This window comes from Triturus cristatus, chromosome 6 (genome assembly GCF_964204655.1).
Source record: "Triturus cristatus chromosome 6, aTriCri1.1, whole genome shotgun sequence".
Classification (NCBI taxonomy): Eukaryota; Metazoa; Chordata; class Amphibia; order Caudata; family Salamandridae; genus Triturus; species Triturus cristatus.
This window is the reverse complement of record NC_140589.1, coordinates 560,299,119-560,317,739: the sequence shown is the minus strand read 5'-3', so window position 1 is coordinate 560,317,739 and position 18,621 is coordinate 560,299,119. Positions and strand designations below refer to the sequence as shown.

Below are 18,621 nucleotides of genomic sequence, written 5' to 3'. Positions count from 1 at the left end.
CTCACCCGCGTCTCCTCCTCACCCGCCACACGCGTCTCCTCCTCACCCTCCACACGCGTCTCCTCCTCACGCGTCTCCTCCTCACCCTCCACACGCGTCTCCTCCTCACCCTCCACACGCGTCTCCTCCTCACCCTCCACACGCGTCTCCTCCTCACCCTCCACACGCGTCTCCTCCTCACCCTCCACACGCGTCTCCTCCTCACCCTCCACACGCGTCTCCTCCCACCCTCCACACGTCTCTCCCCACCCTCCACACGTCTCTCCCCACCCTCCACACGAGTCTCCTCCTCACCCTCCACACGTCTCTCCCCACCCTCCACGTCACACCCTGCTGCACGCCACACCCTGCTGCACGCCACACCCTGCCGCACGCCACACCCTGCCGCACGCCACACCCTGCCGCACGCCACACCCTGCCGCACGCCACACCCTGCCGCACGCCACACCCTGCCGCACGCCACACCCTGCCGCACGCCACACCCTGCCGCACGCCACACACTGCCACACACTGCTGCACGCCACACACTGCCACACACTGCTGCACGCCACACACTGCCACACACTGCTGCACGCCACACACTGCCACACACTGCTGCACGCCACACACTGCCACACACTGCTGCACGGCACACACTGATGCAACCGGCACACACTGATGCAACCGGCACACACTGATGCAACCGGCACACACTGATGCAACCGGCACACACTGATGCAACCGGCACACACTGATGCACACTGCTGCATTACTCACTGCTGCACACTGCTGCATTACTCACTGCTGCATGCTGCACGACACTGCTGCACGCCGCACACTGCTGCACGCCACAGTGCTGCATGCCTCACACTGCTACACGAAACACTGCTGCACGCCACACACGGCTGCACGCCACACACTGCTGCAACCGGCACACACTGCTGCAACCGGCACACACTGCTGCAACCGGCACACACTGCTGCATTACCCACTGCTGCATGCTGCACGACACTGCTGCACGCCGCGCACTGCTGCACGCCGCACACTGCTGCACGCCGCACACTGCTGCACGCCGCACGCCAGTGCTGCATGCCTCACACTGCTACACGAAACACTGCTGCACGCAGCACACTGCTGCACGCCACACACTGCTGCACGCCACACACTGATGCAACCGCCACACACTGATGCAACCGCCACACACTGATGCAACCGCCACACACTGATGCAACCGCCACACACTGATGCAACCGCCACACACTGATGCAACCGCCACACACTGATGCAACCGCCACACACTGATGCAACCGCCACACACTGATGCAACCGCCACACACTGATGCAACCGCCACACACTGATGCAACCGCCACACTGCTTCACACCACACACTGCTGCACACTGCTGCATTACTCACTGCTGCATGCTGCACGACACTGCTGCACGCAGCGCACTGCTGCACGCCGCACACTGCTGCACGCCGCACACTGCTGCATGTCTCACACTGCTACACGAAACCCTGCTGCACGCCGCACAATGCTGCACGCCGCACACTGCTGCATGCCGCTGCATGCCTCACACTGCTACACGAAACACTGCTGCACGCCGCACACTGCTGCATGGCGCACACTGCTTTTATGCGAGTTTATGCTACTGACATTGTAAATGACAATGCCTTTTAATTTGTTTTAAAACCAAAACATAAATAAAAGGCATTGTAATTTTACAATGCCAATAGCTCAAATTCTTATAAATGCGAGACCTATTGCATTGCAAATGCTTGTTTTTATATTAAGTTGATCCTCCTTCTGCCTCAAAGGAGAAATGTTATTTAGACATGCTCCCCTCATGTTTCTAAATTTAGATGTTTAAGGATTTGGCTTTTCCATGGGAATGATCCTTATTTCAGCAGTATTGTCATTTTTAAGAATAATCTTACTGGACAGTCCATGTTCCTCACAGTCTGGTGGTAAGGCACATGCAGTTATGACTGTCTGATGATGGATGTGAAGAGGTTGGTTATTGTGTGAATGGCGGTCAATGACATGCGGCTCCAAGATGTGGGTTCTGCATTTAAGCACAAGGGTACTAGTAATAAAGTTGAGGATTCTATAAAGTATTTCTGCTAGAGCTTCAATAGCATTAGTGTGTTCTACGTCTTGATTGCATAGATTCTGGACAGTTTTATGTGTCCAAGAAAGGTTATCTGTGCACTAAATAGAAGATACGTTTTGTGGAGGTGCCTTCCTGCTAACGGAATCCAAAATAGCAGCTGGGCACTTGCAGGGCTATCTTGGAATGTTCAAACCTTTTTTTCCTATGTTCAGTGATAGTCATGGTTGAAGGAATGGCGTCCAGTGTTAGTGCTGACAATCAATGTCAGCATTTTATATAATAATACTGGATTTACTACTTTTTCAAGAATGTGGATGCCACGGTTGGACTTGGTTAAACTAGTTAAGGATGTAGCTGAGTCATACATATGGATGTCTGTAGGTTCAGTCATAGATGTTGTGGATTCAACTGAGCCACACGTAAGGACTACATTGCTAGACAAAGACTGACCTGGTCATATATGAGTGAGTAAAATGTGGAGACTGACCTCGGTTGACTGGGTCATGAATGTTACTTCATCATAAATGGTGATGTGGACGTGACTATTTTTGATCTTATACTGGGATATACTGCTTATGACAATGGGGAATGGCACGGTCTTTAGTGCCATTTAAGAAGTCATAGTAGCAGCTCTCCAAGTAACTATTTGTATTCCCACAAAGAAAAGGTGGTCTATTTTAATTGCAGGTTCAAGAAGTAATCATAGTTATGCCTATTAGATAAACTATCTCAAATGCATCACAACCAGCACGTTTTAATTAAACAGGTACATATCAGGAACAAAAACCCTGAATACACATATGGATATCTATAAGCGGTGCATGTGCTGATGAACAGAAGGTTCCTGCGGAGATCGAGAAGCGGTTAAGCATTAGTTGTATTTATGTAACAGCATATACGTGGGATTGTCAAAATGACTTTAAAATTCAACAAACAGATAAGATCTTCGAGCCCACACATTCCTGCATCACGGAGTACAATTGGTTTTAATGTACTCAAAGACCAAGCTAAATGTTTGGGCGTACAGACCATATGACCCAAAAGCAGACCGCCGCGTGCTGCAACATACGCCAGAGACAACTCAGTCCACAGCCTGAATTAAATTTCCACAAGTGTTAGCTACTTTATTACCCAAAATAGATTAGTTTCATGGCAGGAAGTTACAGCAAGAGCTAAAAGTCCCAACCTACCTATTTTCTTCGAATATTTGCAGATTGTTCATTTTTTGAGTAGTATGGAAGGCTTTATTAACCCAGTAAGCAATCGAGTGGCAGCCCTGTATGGGGCAGGAACGAAGGGTATGGGAAAATGGTATAAACTAATGCACAATCAAGGTCATATACAATTAATCGATAAACATTTAGCCAAAATAGCTAATGAAACACAATGTGTTTTGTCAACCAGAGAGTGGGAAAAAATCTGCCATCTTGGAAATAAAACCCTGCGTGCAGCTAATTTTAAAAAGATGGCCTTTTTATCTCGATGGCTGGCCTATCTGACTCCAGAAGCTTTGGGGAAACGGTATGTGGAAGTCGAAAATCGCTGCTTTAGGTGTCATATTAATGGTCAGGGAGGTTGGCATCATATATTTTATACATGTTCCCAAATCCAACCCTTCTGGGAGGCAGTCTTTTTAGATATAAATTTGGCAATTGGAAAGAGACTACAGCCTGAAAGAGAATCAGCCTTGTTTGGTATATCCAAGGAAAATATGTTAATGACCAAGGCTGAAGAAGTATTTTTATATATCTCTTGTACTGTAGCTCGATCATTAATATTGCAGAACTGGAAGTCTAGAGATGTACCCTCCCCATTGAAATGGTATAATAAAATGAAAAGGATTTACAAATTCGAAAAAGCATATGCTAGCAGAGTAGGAGCTCTCAAAAAATTTGAAGTGAATTGGAGATATTTTGAAAATTTAGAAAAGGATAAAGGGGATTAAAACGAAAATGTTTTATTTGATTATTTAAATGGACTCAGTCAGCATATTTATAAGCATTTGCACTTTACTTGTGGAAATAGTATTCATTAGATATGAAGAGTTAATAAGCATCTTGCACTTTCAATGGCTATTGCACTTTAGTTGAAATTTCTGTACACTTGTCAAAAAGGAAAATTGAATATGGCAGTATAGAGGTTATTGAATACTACTGAGAGTCCCTCTTCGTTGTTTTTTCTGTATTGTTAATTGTACTTCAAACATCTAATTGTATTTTAACATCTTATTGTAAAAAGAAATATATATTTTATTGTATGCCATGCTCAATAAAAACATTAAAAAAAAGAAAAAAAAGTGTTAGCTACTTTATTAAAATCAATACCGATAGGTTTGAGTTATATCAAAGAATGAAATGGCTGTATAACAGTTTAGCACGGAAAACAAATATAATGTATTGGCAGTTAGTTACCACTTTGCGTTGTGTTTGTATTTACATCACAAACATCAACATGAGGCGCCATCAGTTGCCCTTGTGTGTTAATTTCTATGCAGCTAATAAGCAGGGCAGTTAAACAGAAAAACTGTCCTCCTGACGTCTCATAAACCTTGCCCTAAAACTTAGCGAGGAAGTTTACCGAAGAACATTCCAGAGCAGGGAAATGAAGAAAACTGTGATAGGGCTGCCCAAGATGTAAACATTGTGTGCTCTCTGGAGCCGATATGACGGAGTCTGTGCATGCTTTGCAGATAGCACGACAGAACCGGGGAACACTACGTGCATCACACCAGGGAATGTGAGGGGAGTCTAGATGCCTGGGCTGCTATGTAGGGTGTGGCACACTACAGATGCCTCTGCCCCTCCTTATGCCTCTGCTACTTATTTGCTTGTCTTCGAAATACACCCACCACACTACAGAAGTAAACTGCCCTTAAAAATGGGGAGCAGCTTGCTTCCTTCATCACAGAAGCAAGCCAACCGGAGAAAATACCAAATATGATTTTATATTGTTCAGTTTGGACCCAACTACCCTTCTATTTCACAACCCTAACGCTGCTGAACACATCTGTACAGCATATATTCCCCTACAGGGTTTTAATACACAGATAAACCGGGTCTGATGGCTTAGTGGACCCACTGTGCACCCACTGTGGGGGCCAGTGTTTGACTTCATGGTCACAGGCCCACTCAGCCTTTCATCCTTCCGAGGTCGAAAAAAATGAGCACCGTTGAGTTGGTTAACAATAAACATCTGTTATTCAGCGCCAAGACACCCTTCTGGGTGAACGTGCCCTTTACAAATACACGTTATGTTACTGGCACATGATTAGGAGAGATGTTATTCAGGGTTTTCTTGAAGGCTGCCTGACAAACTGAGTTGCTCTCATACTCTGGTAGCCTAGACCGAAACAGGCTTACAGCCCTGGGGCTTTAGTCTCATATACATTATACTTGGTGTAGGTTACGAGAACTCAAAACTTAAAACCAACTAATTAGGAAAAGGGGAAGAATGTTCAATCTCTTCAGCTGCATACAAGATGCAAACAACACAGGACAAAACCAAAACAGAAACTGCAAGACCGCATGCTCTATCATAGTACAGTATTCACTTTCTTTCATCAAGTCTATATGTGCATTTTTAGATTGAGTCTACCAGACTAGACAACGCGATCAGTCTGGTTGAGCAAGACATTGTGGGCTTATGAGGAACATACAAGAGCTTGTAGCCCACCGATTGCTTACCAGTGGATGGCTTTACTGTCACTCTTATCTGACAGCTTTCTAATTGATGATTTCCTTGTTTCAGCCTGTCCATGTTGTGTTAGTACTGCCCAGGGAACATGTTCTCTTTACCATCTATTAGATCGGCTGGTTTCTATGCTTCCCCTGCTCACTTTTAAGTGCAAGTGTTTTCTAGCTTTCTCCCTCGTATGCTTTTCTCCCTCCCACGTTGCTCTGTTGTACTTGTGCTTCTCTCCACCCACCTCCATTTGGGCAGTCTCTCACCCATGTGCTTCTCGCCCACCCTCCATGCTGCACTCTTTCGCCCCATGTTCTCTCCCTCGTGTTGCTGCTCCCCAGCCCACTGTGATGCTTTACCCCACCTTCTCTTGTATTTTTTTTTAAAGCACTTTCACAGTACTTTTCTTTTGAATGTACTATCCTTCTCGGATCTTAATACAGTCTCTTACACTACTCTTAAGAATGTGTTTCCTTCCTTTGTAATCATCAAGTCAGTTAACTTCTCACTTTTTGTTTTCATTATGTTTTGTTAAGACGAAGAAAGGGATGCAGCGTTATAGGTTATTCTTTTTCTAATTATTTGACTAAAGATATCAGCCCAGTTGTATGTCCCGACTGATTTTTTAATAGCGCTTGACACAGGAGTAGGTAGTACGAATCGCTTCAAGGAGCGCTGGCAGCTATGGAATGATACTGGGCCAGGTGGAGAGTGCACTGGGTTGAGGTTGTCTGGTACACAGATCACCGAGCCAATATATGGTGGGGAGGCGGCGTTATGTAATGTGGTAGGTAGACTACTATAGAGCTACTACTGCCGATATCTAACGGTGCAGGTGCTGTAGCAGTCGCCTGACGCCGCCTACTAATGACAAGACGCACTTCGCCATGTCCGTGTGCATCCCTGCTCTCTTCTGCGGGAAATCTCTCTTCAAACACGCGGTGCCGCTTCCTGGAAAAGGCATGAAGAATGACACCGCATGAACAGGCCTAGAAATGGTTTCATATTTTGCACACGTGGTAGAATTACCCTGCGTTATCACCAACAGTAAGTACTGCAAACCCCTACATAAACACAGGCCGCCCATGTTCGTCGACCACCAGCTAGCACAAACGCTTGAAGTGCTACTGAAACTGCCCTCTATTGCCAGAGGCTGTCCAATCACGGTCACAATAGGCAAATTAACATTTAGAAATATCTGTGTGGCTACAACACCTCTTTACAAAAACCCTGTTGCAGACAGGTCAAAGTTTCGATTTTAGTTTCTCGTCTGCAAAAAAAGGCATATTAAGAGAACGCGCTCATCGCGTGGCATAACAGTGAAGACCAGAAGCCGACATGAGGTTAGAGATCAGAACGGGGACATTAATGGATTGTCCTATTACGATTAAACTGCCCACCTGTGCAGTCAGAAAACCAGGCCATATCACTTGTGTGATGTGTAAATGTTAATGATATTTTTAAAGCGCAGCGGTTACCCGGGGGTGTCCTGGCGCTAGTTACATACCCTGCAAGTAGTTTGTCTCTCTATGCCTCGTTTGTAAACCTTAGCTGTCAAAAAATGGTCCAGTCTTTACAGAAAACTAATATTAAGCACAACTATAAGACCAAGATTTTATGTAATCCATGTGTCCTGACGATCGTATTCTCTACAGAGTGAGAAACATGCCAGGTCTTTATTCGTGTATTATTAACATACCAAGTTTCACAATAAGGGTGCATTTGACGAGTAAGCAGCTGTGCAATGTTGACATTTCTCACAACTACGCCCTTTTGAGTCACGAATTACTTTCGCTTTTACATAACTAACAACCCCTGTAAAATGCGAGACTGCAACCAGGAGATAGAACAAGCTCCTTGGTTCAACAATCTACAAGAATTCGTAATCAGCCACTTGGATGCAGACACCGACTATTTTGCAGGTGAGGCGGGTGACCGCATTCTAAGGCGGGTGGCAAATGGCACACTCGTTGCTGGCCGAAGAGGAAGGAGTCTCCGCTCCCTCGTAGCACCTGCCAAAGTAAACCTGCGCGACTGGATTTTGTGGTACATCTGTGCACAATGAAAACGCGATAAAAAAATACCTTCAGTAATATGCCAAAGGCAGACCTGAAACTACATGTACTCAAACGTGTATATACGGAACCTCGCGACCGAAAAACCAAAGTAAACAAATCTATCGATCGACACTCTAAAGCACCTGAACTGCGTGTGCGCAACATGCAGGTTTCCGGACGGGACATATGCAGTCTCACACGCCATAGGTCATTCAATTGGAACAGTTTAACTAGGCGGTATATGCGACATGTTCGGTATTTTAGGGCGCGTACTTCAAAGAAGGCACGCATTTCTAACATGAGGATCTACGCACCCCCCAAAATAAAGGTATGTATAAACACTGGGACTGGTGGAAATAACTGGTGCAGATAATACAGACACAATTATGAACCCGCGCATTCCACCCGCTCGAGTTGAGAGGCGCACGTTACAGAGGTGACTGTCACAGCCGACTGCCTTGATCCGGAGAGGCTCATCCCCGCCGCAGGTGGCGGGAAGAGAGAACTCATGCCCCCATTCGCTTAAGGACTCACCAGCACCGAAGATGACGAGGAGGCAACAAACACTCTGATTCCCATCCTGAACTCCGCCGAGACTCGGTCCACTGCGACTCTCCGCGCTGCAGAGCCTGCGCTACTGGAGGAAACAGCATCGGAGGCGGCTCAACGAAACTGTCCAGCAATTCCCCCCCGCCCTATTGTGATGGAGCCGCCCAGCGCCAGGACGGACCGGCGGACTTGTGGGAGGTGTAGTTCCTGCTGCTTCATGACGTGAAAGTGAAAGAGAGGCCAACACATTATTTCCCAAGCGTTTATTCTTGTGGGTCATCACCACCTGTAACGTCTTTACAAACATTCGGTTTCGTTCGGTTTCGTCTATGAGATTATTAATAAGCAGTTTTTTTGTTGTAAGTCTCATATTTCAATGACATCCGACTGGGTGCTGTGGAACTTCTCTGCCTAGGATTTAAAAGTATGTGATTGGTTGATATTTAGACAATATCCTCGGTTAGCCAGTGGATTTCTTTAAGAGTTGGGTATGTATGTATGTGGTATTCCTACAACTCACCCCTACCCGAAAGGACAGGGGCTCTGTGATGGGTTAAGCATTCAAGGGGAGTTAGCTACTCACCCTTCGGTGTGGGGGTCACCATTATGGGGTCTGCAATATTGCAGCAGTATTGTCAAAACACTCTGATGCCTTATGCTTTTGCGTTACAACAAACAATTGATGGACGGAATGCTGACAATGCAGACATTCTCCCCCAGTCAAGAGATCTGGGTTAAATCCATCGTTCTTTTGCCCACTACACCACCCCAGTTTAGACATGGCCATATGCAAATCAGTCTTGACCCTGTGCCTCATGGGAACAGTCCAGCCCAAACTGCCAAGCCATGTCCTCCCTGGACCGGAATAAAGCATCCTAGGACCGGTTTCTGGCTATCAGCCGTCATCAGCCAGGATAGCTTGACTCCAGTGGCGTAGTGAGCAAGGGTCCCACGTCTGGGAATACCCATCCCACTTAGGGCGAAAAGCGTTACAACAAACAATTGATGGACGGAATGCTGACAATGCAGACATTCTCCCCCAGTCAAGAGATCTGGGTTAAATCCATCGTTCTTTTGCCCACTACACCACCCCAGTTTAGACATGGCCATATGCAAATCAGTCTTGACCCTGTGCCTCATGGGAACAGTCCAGCCCAAACTGCCAAGCCATGTCCTCCCTGGACCGGAATAAAGCATCCTAGGACCGGTTTCTGGCTATCAGCCGTCATCAGCCAGGATAGCTTGACTCCAGTGGCGTAGTGAGCAAGGGTCCCACGTCTGGGAATACCCATCCCACTTAGGGCGAAAAGCGTTACAACAAACAATTGATGGACGGAATGCTGACAATGCAGACATTCTCCCCCAGTCAAGAGATCTGGGTTAAATCCATCGTTCTTTTGCCCACTACACCACCCCAGTTTAGACATGGCCATATGCAAATCAGTCTTGACCCTGTGCCTCATGGGAACAGTCCAGCCCAAACTGCCAAGCCATGTCCTCCCTGGACCGGAATAAAGCATCCTAGGACCGGTTTCTGGCTATCAGCCGTCATCAGCCAGGATAGCTTGACTCCAGTGGCGTAGTGAGCAAGGGTCCCACGTCTGGGAATACCCATCCCACTTAGGGCGAAAAGCGTTACAACAAACAATTGATGGACGGAATGCTGACAATGCAGACATTCTCCCCCAGTCAAGAGATCTGGGTTAAATCCATCGTTCTTTTGCCCACTACACCACCCCAGTTTAGACATGGCCATATGCAAATCAGTCTTGACCCTGTGCCTCATGGGAACAGTCCAGCCCAAACTGCCAAGCCATGTCCTCCCTGGACCGGAATAAAGCATCCTAGGACCGGTTTCTGGCTATCAGCCGTCATCAGCCAGGATAGCTTGACTCCAGTGGCGTAGTGAGCAAGGGTCCCACGTCTGGGAATACCCATCCCACTTAGGGCGAAAAGCGTTACAACAAACAATTGATGGACGGAATGCTGACAATGCAGACATTCTCCCCCAGTCAAGAGATCTGGGTTAAATCCATCGTTCTTTTGCCCACTACACCACCCCAGTTTAGACATGGCCATATGCAAATCAGTCTTGACCCTGTGCCTCATGGGAACAGTCCAGCCCAAACTGCCAAGCCATGTCCTCCCTGGACCGGAATAAAGCATCCTAGGACCGGTTTCTGGCTATCAGCCGTCATCAGCCAGGATAGCTTGACTCCAGTGGCGTAGTGAGCAAGGGTCCCACGTCTGGGAATACCCATCCCACTTAGGGCGAAAAGCGTTACAACAAACAATTGATGGACGGAATGCTGACAATGCAGACATTCTCCCCCAGTCAAGAGATCTGGGTTAAATCCATCGTTCTTTTGCCCACTACACCACCCCAGTTTAGACATGGCCATATGCAAATCAGTCTTGACCCTGTGGGGTGAATGTATGACATTGTTCTGCATTCTGTCCATCAATTGTTGTTTTTGCATTTGTCACCCCGAGTGGGAAGGGTATGCTCAGACGTGAGTCCCTTGCTCTCCATGCCACTGGAATCAAGCTATCCTGGCTGACGAGGGCTGAAAGCCCGAAACCGGTCCTAGGATGCTTGTTTCCAGTCCAGGGAGGACCTGGCTTGGCAGTTCGGGCTGGACTGTTCCCATGGGGCACAGGGTCAAGACTGATTTGCATATGGCTGGGTTCAAACTGGAATGGCATGGTGAGCAAAAAAACGATGGATTTAGGCCCAGATCTCTGTACTGGGGTGAATGTATGACATTGTTCTGCATTCTGTCCATCAATTGTTGTTTTTGCATTTGTCACCCCGAGTGGGAAGGGTATGCTCAGACGTGAGTCCCTTGCTCTCCATGCCACTGGAATCAAGCTATCCTGGCTGACGAGGGCTGAAAGCCCGAAACCGGTCCTAGGATGCTTGTTTCCAGTCCAGGGAGGACCTGGCTTGGCAGTTCGGGCTGGACTGTTCCCATGGGGCACAGGGTCAAGACTGATTTGCATATGGCTGGGTTCAAACTGGAATGGCATGGTGAGCAAAAAAACGATGGATTTAGGCCCAGATCTCTGTACTGGGGTGAATGTATGACATTGTTCTGCATTCTGTCCATCAATTGTTGTTTTTGCATTTGTCACCCCGAGTGGGAAGGGTATGCTCAGACGTGAGTCCCTTGCTCTCCATGCCACTGGAATCAAGCTATCCTGGCTGACGAGGGCTGAAAGCCCGAAACCGGTCCTAGGATGCTTGTTTCCAGTCCAGGGAGGACCTGGCTTGGCAGTTCGGGCTGGACTGTTCCCATGGGGCACAGGGTCAAGACTGATTTGCATATGGCTGGGTTCAAACTGGAATGGCATGGTGAGCAAAAAAACGATGGATTTAGGCCCAGATCTCTGTACTGGGGTGAATGTATGACATTGTTCTGCATTCTGTCCATCAATTGTTGTTTTTGCCTTATGCTTTTGGGCATGGATCCTTGGCATTTGCTCTTACACATTAGTCATTCCCAGCCGAAACCTATCTATTTTGATGCGCTGGTAAACGACAATATAATGCTTGTTTTCTTATCCTAATCAGTACACAGTACCCTCAAATGACCCTTTGTGTTTGAGTGGTTTTTAGGTCTCGGCTAGCGAAGGCTGCGCTTGCGCAGTCTCGCTCGCGAGACATAATGACTTGGAGAAGAGGGGGCTTGAACCCACCCCTCTTCTCCCCTCTTCTCCATTGGCTGGCCTCTTAAATGCTGGCCAGCCATTGGAGAAGAGCTCCGTCACTCCGAACAGGTCCGTCCTTTTCGGATTCGGGGGCGTGTTTTTTTCAACTTTTCTAATTATCTCCTCCAGCTAATGGCAAGAGGAGAGAAAAGCAAAACACGCCCCGAATCCGGAAACGCCGCTGCCTTTATCCGAGGCATTTCTGCTTCGCCTCGGAGAAAGGCAGTGGTGTGCTTGTTCCCTCTTGTCTTGGTTTCCTCCTGAAACCCCCCAGTTTGCACTGCACTTTTGTTCCCTTTGCGAGCCGAAGAGGCCCACCACGCAGACCTCGTCATCCTTGCAGTTTAGCTCCCTTACATCAGAGGTGAGCAGGTCTCGTAGGACAAAGGGGGCAGCTAAGTTCACGCGGGGGAGCCTCCCGGCAGCCCATACAGAGGCTGCTGAGGCCGCTGACTGCGGACGCAGTGCTATGCTGAACACTGTCCGTGCTGCGAGCCGAAGAGGCCCACCACGCAGACCTCGTCATCCTTGTAGTTTAGCTCCCTTACATCAGAGGTGATAAGGTCTCGTAGGACAGAGGGGGCAGCTAAGTTCACGCGGGGAGCCTCCCGGCAGCCCATACCGAGGCTGCTGAGGCCGCTGACTGCGGACGCAGTGCTATGCTGAACACTGTCCGTGCTGAAACTGGAGAGGCGGATCTTGGTTCCGGATACCGAGGCAAAAAGATTGAAAACAGACAGCCTCTTCCGCGGCGATTTCCTTTAAGATCCTTTTAATAGATGGTGTCCGGGAAGGTGTTGGGTTATACACCCTGCCCAACCTAGTATGGCCGACACCCTAACAACATACCAGCAAGGTCGCCATCTTGAATTGGTACAGTATTTTATTAATCCTTATTTTAAAGTGCCGTTAAGGAGTGAATAACGTGTATTGCAGATTACATTGTAAATAGGATGTAATTTCGGCTCTTGTTATGGTGTAAAAACTGTAGTAATTAAGCGTTGAACTTTTTAATATTATTTTGAATACTTGACATTTTTGAAACATCGTGAACTTGTCCATCCGTGACTTCTGCGGTGAAAGCTAATCCATTTATTTTAGCTCTGGTCAAATTTTCACAGGTCAGTGTTGTTTGTCTTTTGTTTCTCAAGTGTATCTTTACTATTTAGCTAAAAAGCCATACAATTCAAAGCAGTGGTCCGTCGGCTAGACTGACGACTTTGGTGCTGGAAACTAGGGTTCGAGCCTCGGGGTCGTGTCCACATCCTGTGATTCTGGGCAAATCACTTAATCTCCCCGTGCCTGAATGTGTAATGTAAATACGGCGCTCGTGTAAAGCGCTCCAATACCTTCGGGTCGAGTTCGCGCTATATAAATATGCAAAAAGTAAAACAAGCATTGGCACAGACAATATGTCTCGCTTTTGAGACCGTAATAAGCATTTACAATGCAACGGTCTCGGCATTGTTAAAGTAAGAGCAATTGGCATTGCTCATGACAATGCCGTTTCTTTAAATGTTTTAAAAACAAAAACATAAACAAAAATAATGTCATGAGCAATGCCAATAGCTCTAACTTTACCAATGCCGAGACCATTGCATTGTAAATGCTTGTTCTTCACTTGTATTAGGGTAGGTTTCTATTGAAAAGAAAATTAAAACAGACCGTGGTCACTCATTTATATTGTTCAGGCGTTTCTACGCTGCAAACTTACATGTGAACGTGAATTTTAAGAACACACTCAATTGGAACACATACAAGATAAAAGTTATAACCATCTCTAACCCTAAACTTATTCAAAACGTGCTTACAATTACTTGCAACATTCTTAGTTTACAGAGTCGTACTGTAATTAGTGTGCATCTAAATTCACAAACACCGTAAAAAGATTGTGAGCTGCAGGATGCAAAATGTGTGGAACTACACCCCTATTGAAATAGCACTGAAGAGTTCCTTGTAAAATGGTCCAAATAACCAGGGCTTGGGTTAACATCTGTGCTGTACAACAGGGGGTGTGAGTTACAGGGGGTGTGGGTTGCTTAGTTCCCACATCACTCTTGTTACCTGTGGCACATTATTGCTGTGTGCAATTCATGTGGGGTTTTAAGCATAAGGGACAGACGCAGACATCTTCCAATAAAACACTGAAATGTAAACAGAACTTTGTGCTCTTGGCTTGCCTCACATTTGCTGTTAGGAAGTTTAATTCCTCTGTGTTAGGAGCACGTCATGTGACAACAGGGCTGCAAGGATGTCAAACCAAATCAAACTCGTCAAGCTCAAGGGCATGGGTTCCTCATGACGCAAGTTTAATGCAAATATGTCTCTCTGCGCGCAACAGCGATATGAAACAAGCAACAGTGGGAAAGAACAAGTACTTATGTGGATGCCTGTTTGTGCCCCAGGGGAATGGTGGAGTGCACTTGATGTGCCTCGGGGGCACTAGTTAGTGCATGCTTTGTCGGGTGTGCGGAGAAGGAATAAACGGTACATCGGAGATTACAGCGTGCTGAGCCCACAGCACTTGGGCAGTGCTGTAACTTTTAAACAAGGGTGTAGCTCTTGTTTTATTTTGTTTTCCCGATCGTAGCTTGAGACACTTAAAAGAAGTTCCACCAAAGTGAATGAACACAGTACTTTGCTTATGGGAAACTGATAAGAGAAACACACACAGGAAGAACAGGAAATAGATTGCCTACAGCCAATAGAAACAAGTACAAATAAAGTGACAAGCACAAGGACCAATAAGAAGTGAAGGTGGGAGGTAAGTCCCTTTTAAGATATATTTAACACAATAGATTTCACTGTGCAGGCGAAACCTAAAAATGAAATATATTTCAACCAGGCACTGCTGTGCCTACGAGACATTAGTGCACTTCGACAGTAACCACTGACACTGAAAAATAATGTTGGGCTATTTACCCGGCCGCTGGGTAGATAGTGAATTTTCTCTGTGATTTACCCGGCCTCAGGCTAAATAGTAGATTTTATTTACTATTCGCCCGGTGACCATGAAAATAGCAATGAAACGTTACTATTTACCTGGCCGCTAGCTAAATAATAGAGATTCTGCATTCTTTGGCAGGTGGCTGTGAAAATAGCAGAAAAACTTCACTATTTACCTGGTTGAATAGTAGAGATTCTGCAGTGATTGGCCGGCGGCCATTCAAATAGCAGAAAAACTTCACTATTTAACCGACTGCTGGCTAAATAGCTGAGCAGATAACAAGGAATCTACATTATTTACCTGCCCACTGGTAAATAGCAGAGGCTTTGTACTATTTGGCCAGCAGCCAAGCAAACAAAAAAACTTATGTCATTACCCAGATGCTGACAACATTTCACACATGAACAATTAGACCAGCATCCATGCAAATAAACTTACATATTTATATTATCTGACCAGTAGCCTGGAAAGTAGCAAAATAAATGCAATATTACCCAGCAGTTGGTTAGATAGCTGAAATGATGTACTGTACTGCCAGTGACCTTGCAAATAACTTGTAAAGAAACTTTATTATTTACCTGGTAGTTGGTTAAAAAGTAGACATTGTGCACAACTTGGCCAATAGCCATGCAAATCGTAAAGGAACTTCACTATTTATCCGACTGCTGTCTAACAGCTTACATTTTGTTTTATTATCCCTTATGCAGATTACAACAGGTACTTACACTAGGTCGAACTGCATACAAGGAATGAACACAATTAGGATCAATCTCCTTATGAAAATTAGGGTCCTGATTTATTATTATTTAATTTGCAAAAAGTTGTTATAAATCCTGCACATACGTTGTGAGAATGAAATAGTATTTTGCAAACTGAAATATGTACTGTTCAGTCCGTGTACAAAATACGGAATTGCAGGGGGTTCATTAGGCAGGTGCCAACTTGTGACCCTCTGTGATCGGCTGTAACCACAACAAGCATTGGCAAAGCCAATAGGTCTCGCCTTTGGGACCTTATAAGTGTTTAGCCATGCAACAGTTGCATAACTAAACACTTATAAAGGTCCCGAAAGCGAAACCTATTGGCTATGCCAATGCTTGTTTTAACTGCTGCAATCTATTGAAGCCTCACGGAGAACATCAAAGCGGCCGTGCGGCCGCGAAAGTGATCGCGATCAAACATCAAAGCGCACGGCCGCGATAGTGAAAGTAATCACGGTAAAGCGCGACGCGCGAGCCCGCGCACATGCACTGTAGCTCTAGGCTGGCCTGGTAGCACTTTTTGGAGCCCTCACAAAATGTCTCGCCAGACCAGCGCATGCGCTGGGTCAGGCGAGACCTAAAAATGGTGTCCTGCAATGGACAGCCCACCATCACCTCTATGACTCCATTTCAAAATGGAAAATGTTTTAAATTTTTTATTAAACAGCCCGTGTCCCTTAAATCATACATTTTTGGGCCTTTCCCGGAAGTGTTGAGCCCTTTATTGGTTATTTGGGGTAGTTCGTGCTGAGGGCTGCATAACTTTCTTTTCACATAAGGCATCCATGCCAAATATGCATCCTTTTTTTCCAACAGCCTGGGGAGTCTAAAGGTATCCAGGGTTTGTGGATTCTCCTCGAAGGGACTAAGGAAATAGATAAAATATAGCTACATTTTGAGTTGTTTGGGAAAAATAGGAAAAAAGTGCACTGGATAAAAGTGTCTATTGTTTTCCTAAAAAAAACAATCAATTAACTGCTGTGCTATAGTCACCATGCTCCCAACTTTCAGGAACATGCAGAGCTGAATAAAAAAAAAGCTATTTTTTTTTACCACAGTTTTTTCATTTTTCAAAGAGGTAGCCCATTTTTCCTATTTTTTGTGCTCTCACCCTACTTCCAGTTTGAGGTGGAAGCTAGTGTGAAACCCATGGGTGATCCAGGAAAGCTATACATTTCTGAAACATAGACAAAATTCCAAATTCAGCAAGAGGTCATAAGTGTAGATTCCTCAAGGGTTTCCCAAAGAAACTAACTCTTGAAATAAAGAAATATTGAAAATATGTAGGAAAAAATGAAATAGTCATTTGTGACAAGGTTTCCATCTGTAACTTTTTGTCACAATGGGCAATTTACAAAAGCAATATACCATTAGGTCCGCAAAACCCGAGGGCAAGATGGCAGACATGCTTCTCGTCCGTGAGAGCAGCTGAGTTGTGCTCACCTCATTTCGCTTCCCCAGGCATTACACCGCATCGCTGAGCCAGCTTTTCCTGAATTAAGATGCTACTGACATGTTGAAGGCTGCTACCATCTATCGTCGAGCCATTTCCTTGCTCTGGCGGTCAGTTTCTGCCGGTCTGTCGTATCTGACGGACACGGGTCTACACTCCTCTGTATCTAGTGTGGACTGTGAGCGCGGCAACTGGTGCTCAGTTACGAAGTCGGCGTCTCTGCATGCAATACCGCCGAAAACTTCTAGTGCTGCAAGGAAGCTGATTAAGGGAAAACCGAAGGTGAAGACACGGGCAACTACGCTATCGCCAACGGCGGTGGTAACGGACATCCAGGTTTCCGAGGCCAATATCTCGCCACCCATAACGGAAATTTCATCGTTAACATCCTTGCCAATAACTTTGCCGACAACATCAGGACGGTTGGCAACCCATCCTCTTCTTTCGGATTCTTTGCAGAACGACGAGAATCCTGACAACGCTGAGAATGGTGAGAGCGGCATAGGTATGTTGAAACAAAGCGCTACAGTGGTGCCTTCTGGGATCGGTAGTTCTGGGGCTATCCTGAAAATTCCGGGAATGTTTAAAATGAAAACTGTGACCTCGCTGAATCCTCAACCAGATCCTTCCCCTACCGATGTTACTTCTTTAAAAACTGTATTCAACAAAGTATCTGAACCGGCTGCCAAATTAACAACCCATGTTCATACTAATAACAACACATCTCAGTCAGCAGGACAGATTTTGACTGAGCCCTCATTGCTTGATGTGCTAGAAAGTAGTTTAAAGGGAAATTATTCAGAACCAAGTGACCTGGTGTCTCCCACCCTGCCGGTTGCCTCCACATCTACTGATATTACAACCACGGATGTTAATGCGGACGCAGATTCTGCTGACTCAGCTGGTAACTTCTATTCAATGCCCGATCTATCCAATGCATTGGAGATGGGGAGTATGGACGCAGAGGTGCAGGAGTGGGGCGACGACACAAGCTTAACCACCTCGCTCCAAGATGATCAGGACTCATCAAATGAAGAGGAGGCTGATATTGAAACACCCTTATCAGCTAGAACGGAATGGGGTGTAGGAGACAATATAGGTGCGTAAAGCTCCAGGGAAGAGCTCCCCTCGTACTTCTCGACTCCTGTCAACGCCCACTACAACGGAAATTTCAGAAGATCAAACCCATCCACCAGAAGTCACACTTAACATGCTATATCAACTTATGCTTCAACACCGAGAGGAAACCAAGGTAGAGAACTTGCGTATACAAGGGGAAGTCCGACGACTTCAAAACAACTTTAGGAGGGTGGCGAAAACCTGCAATGAAACAACTGCTAGAGTTTTGGAAGCTGAGGGCAGAATTTCGG

The 18,621-nt window shown here is 46.1% G+C and overlaps 1 protein-coding gene across 2 annotated transcripts in view; it reads right to left on the bottom strand.

Moving 5' to 3' along the window:
* Window positions 1-8,546, bottom strand: part of SH3BGRL2 (SH3 domain binding glutamate rich protein like 2) — a 297,879-nt gene extending 289,333 nt beyond the window's left edge. The window contains exon 1 of one of the 2 annotated variants that reach the window (XM_085611004.1): window positions 8,365-8,546. In XM_085611004.1, coding sequence (XP_085467130.1) covers window positions 8,365-8,409 — 45 coding nt within the window. In that variant the 5' untranslated portion in view covers window positions 8,410-8,546. The remainder of the gene's footprint in view (window positions 1-8,364) is intronic. The other variant, XM_085611003.1, reaches the window with a different exon arrangement.
* Between the last annotated feature and the right edge of the window lie 10,075 nt (window positions 8,547-18,621).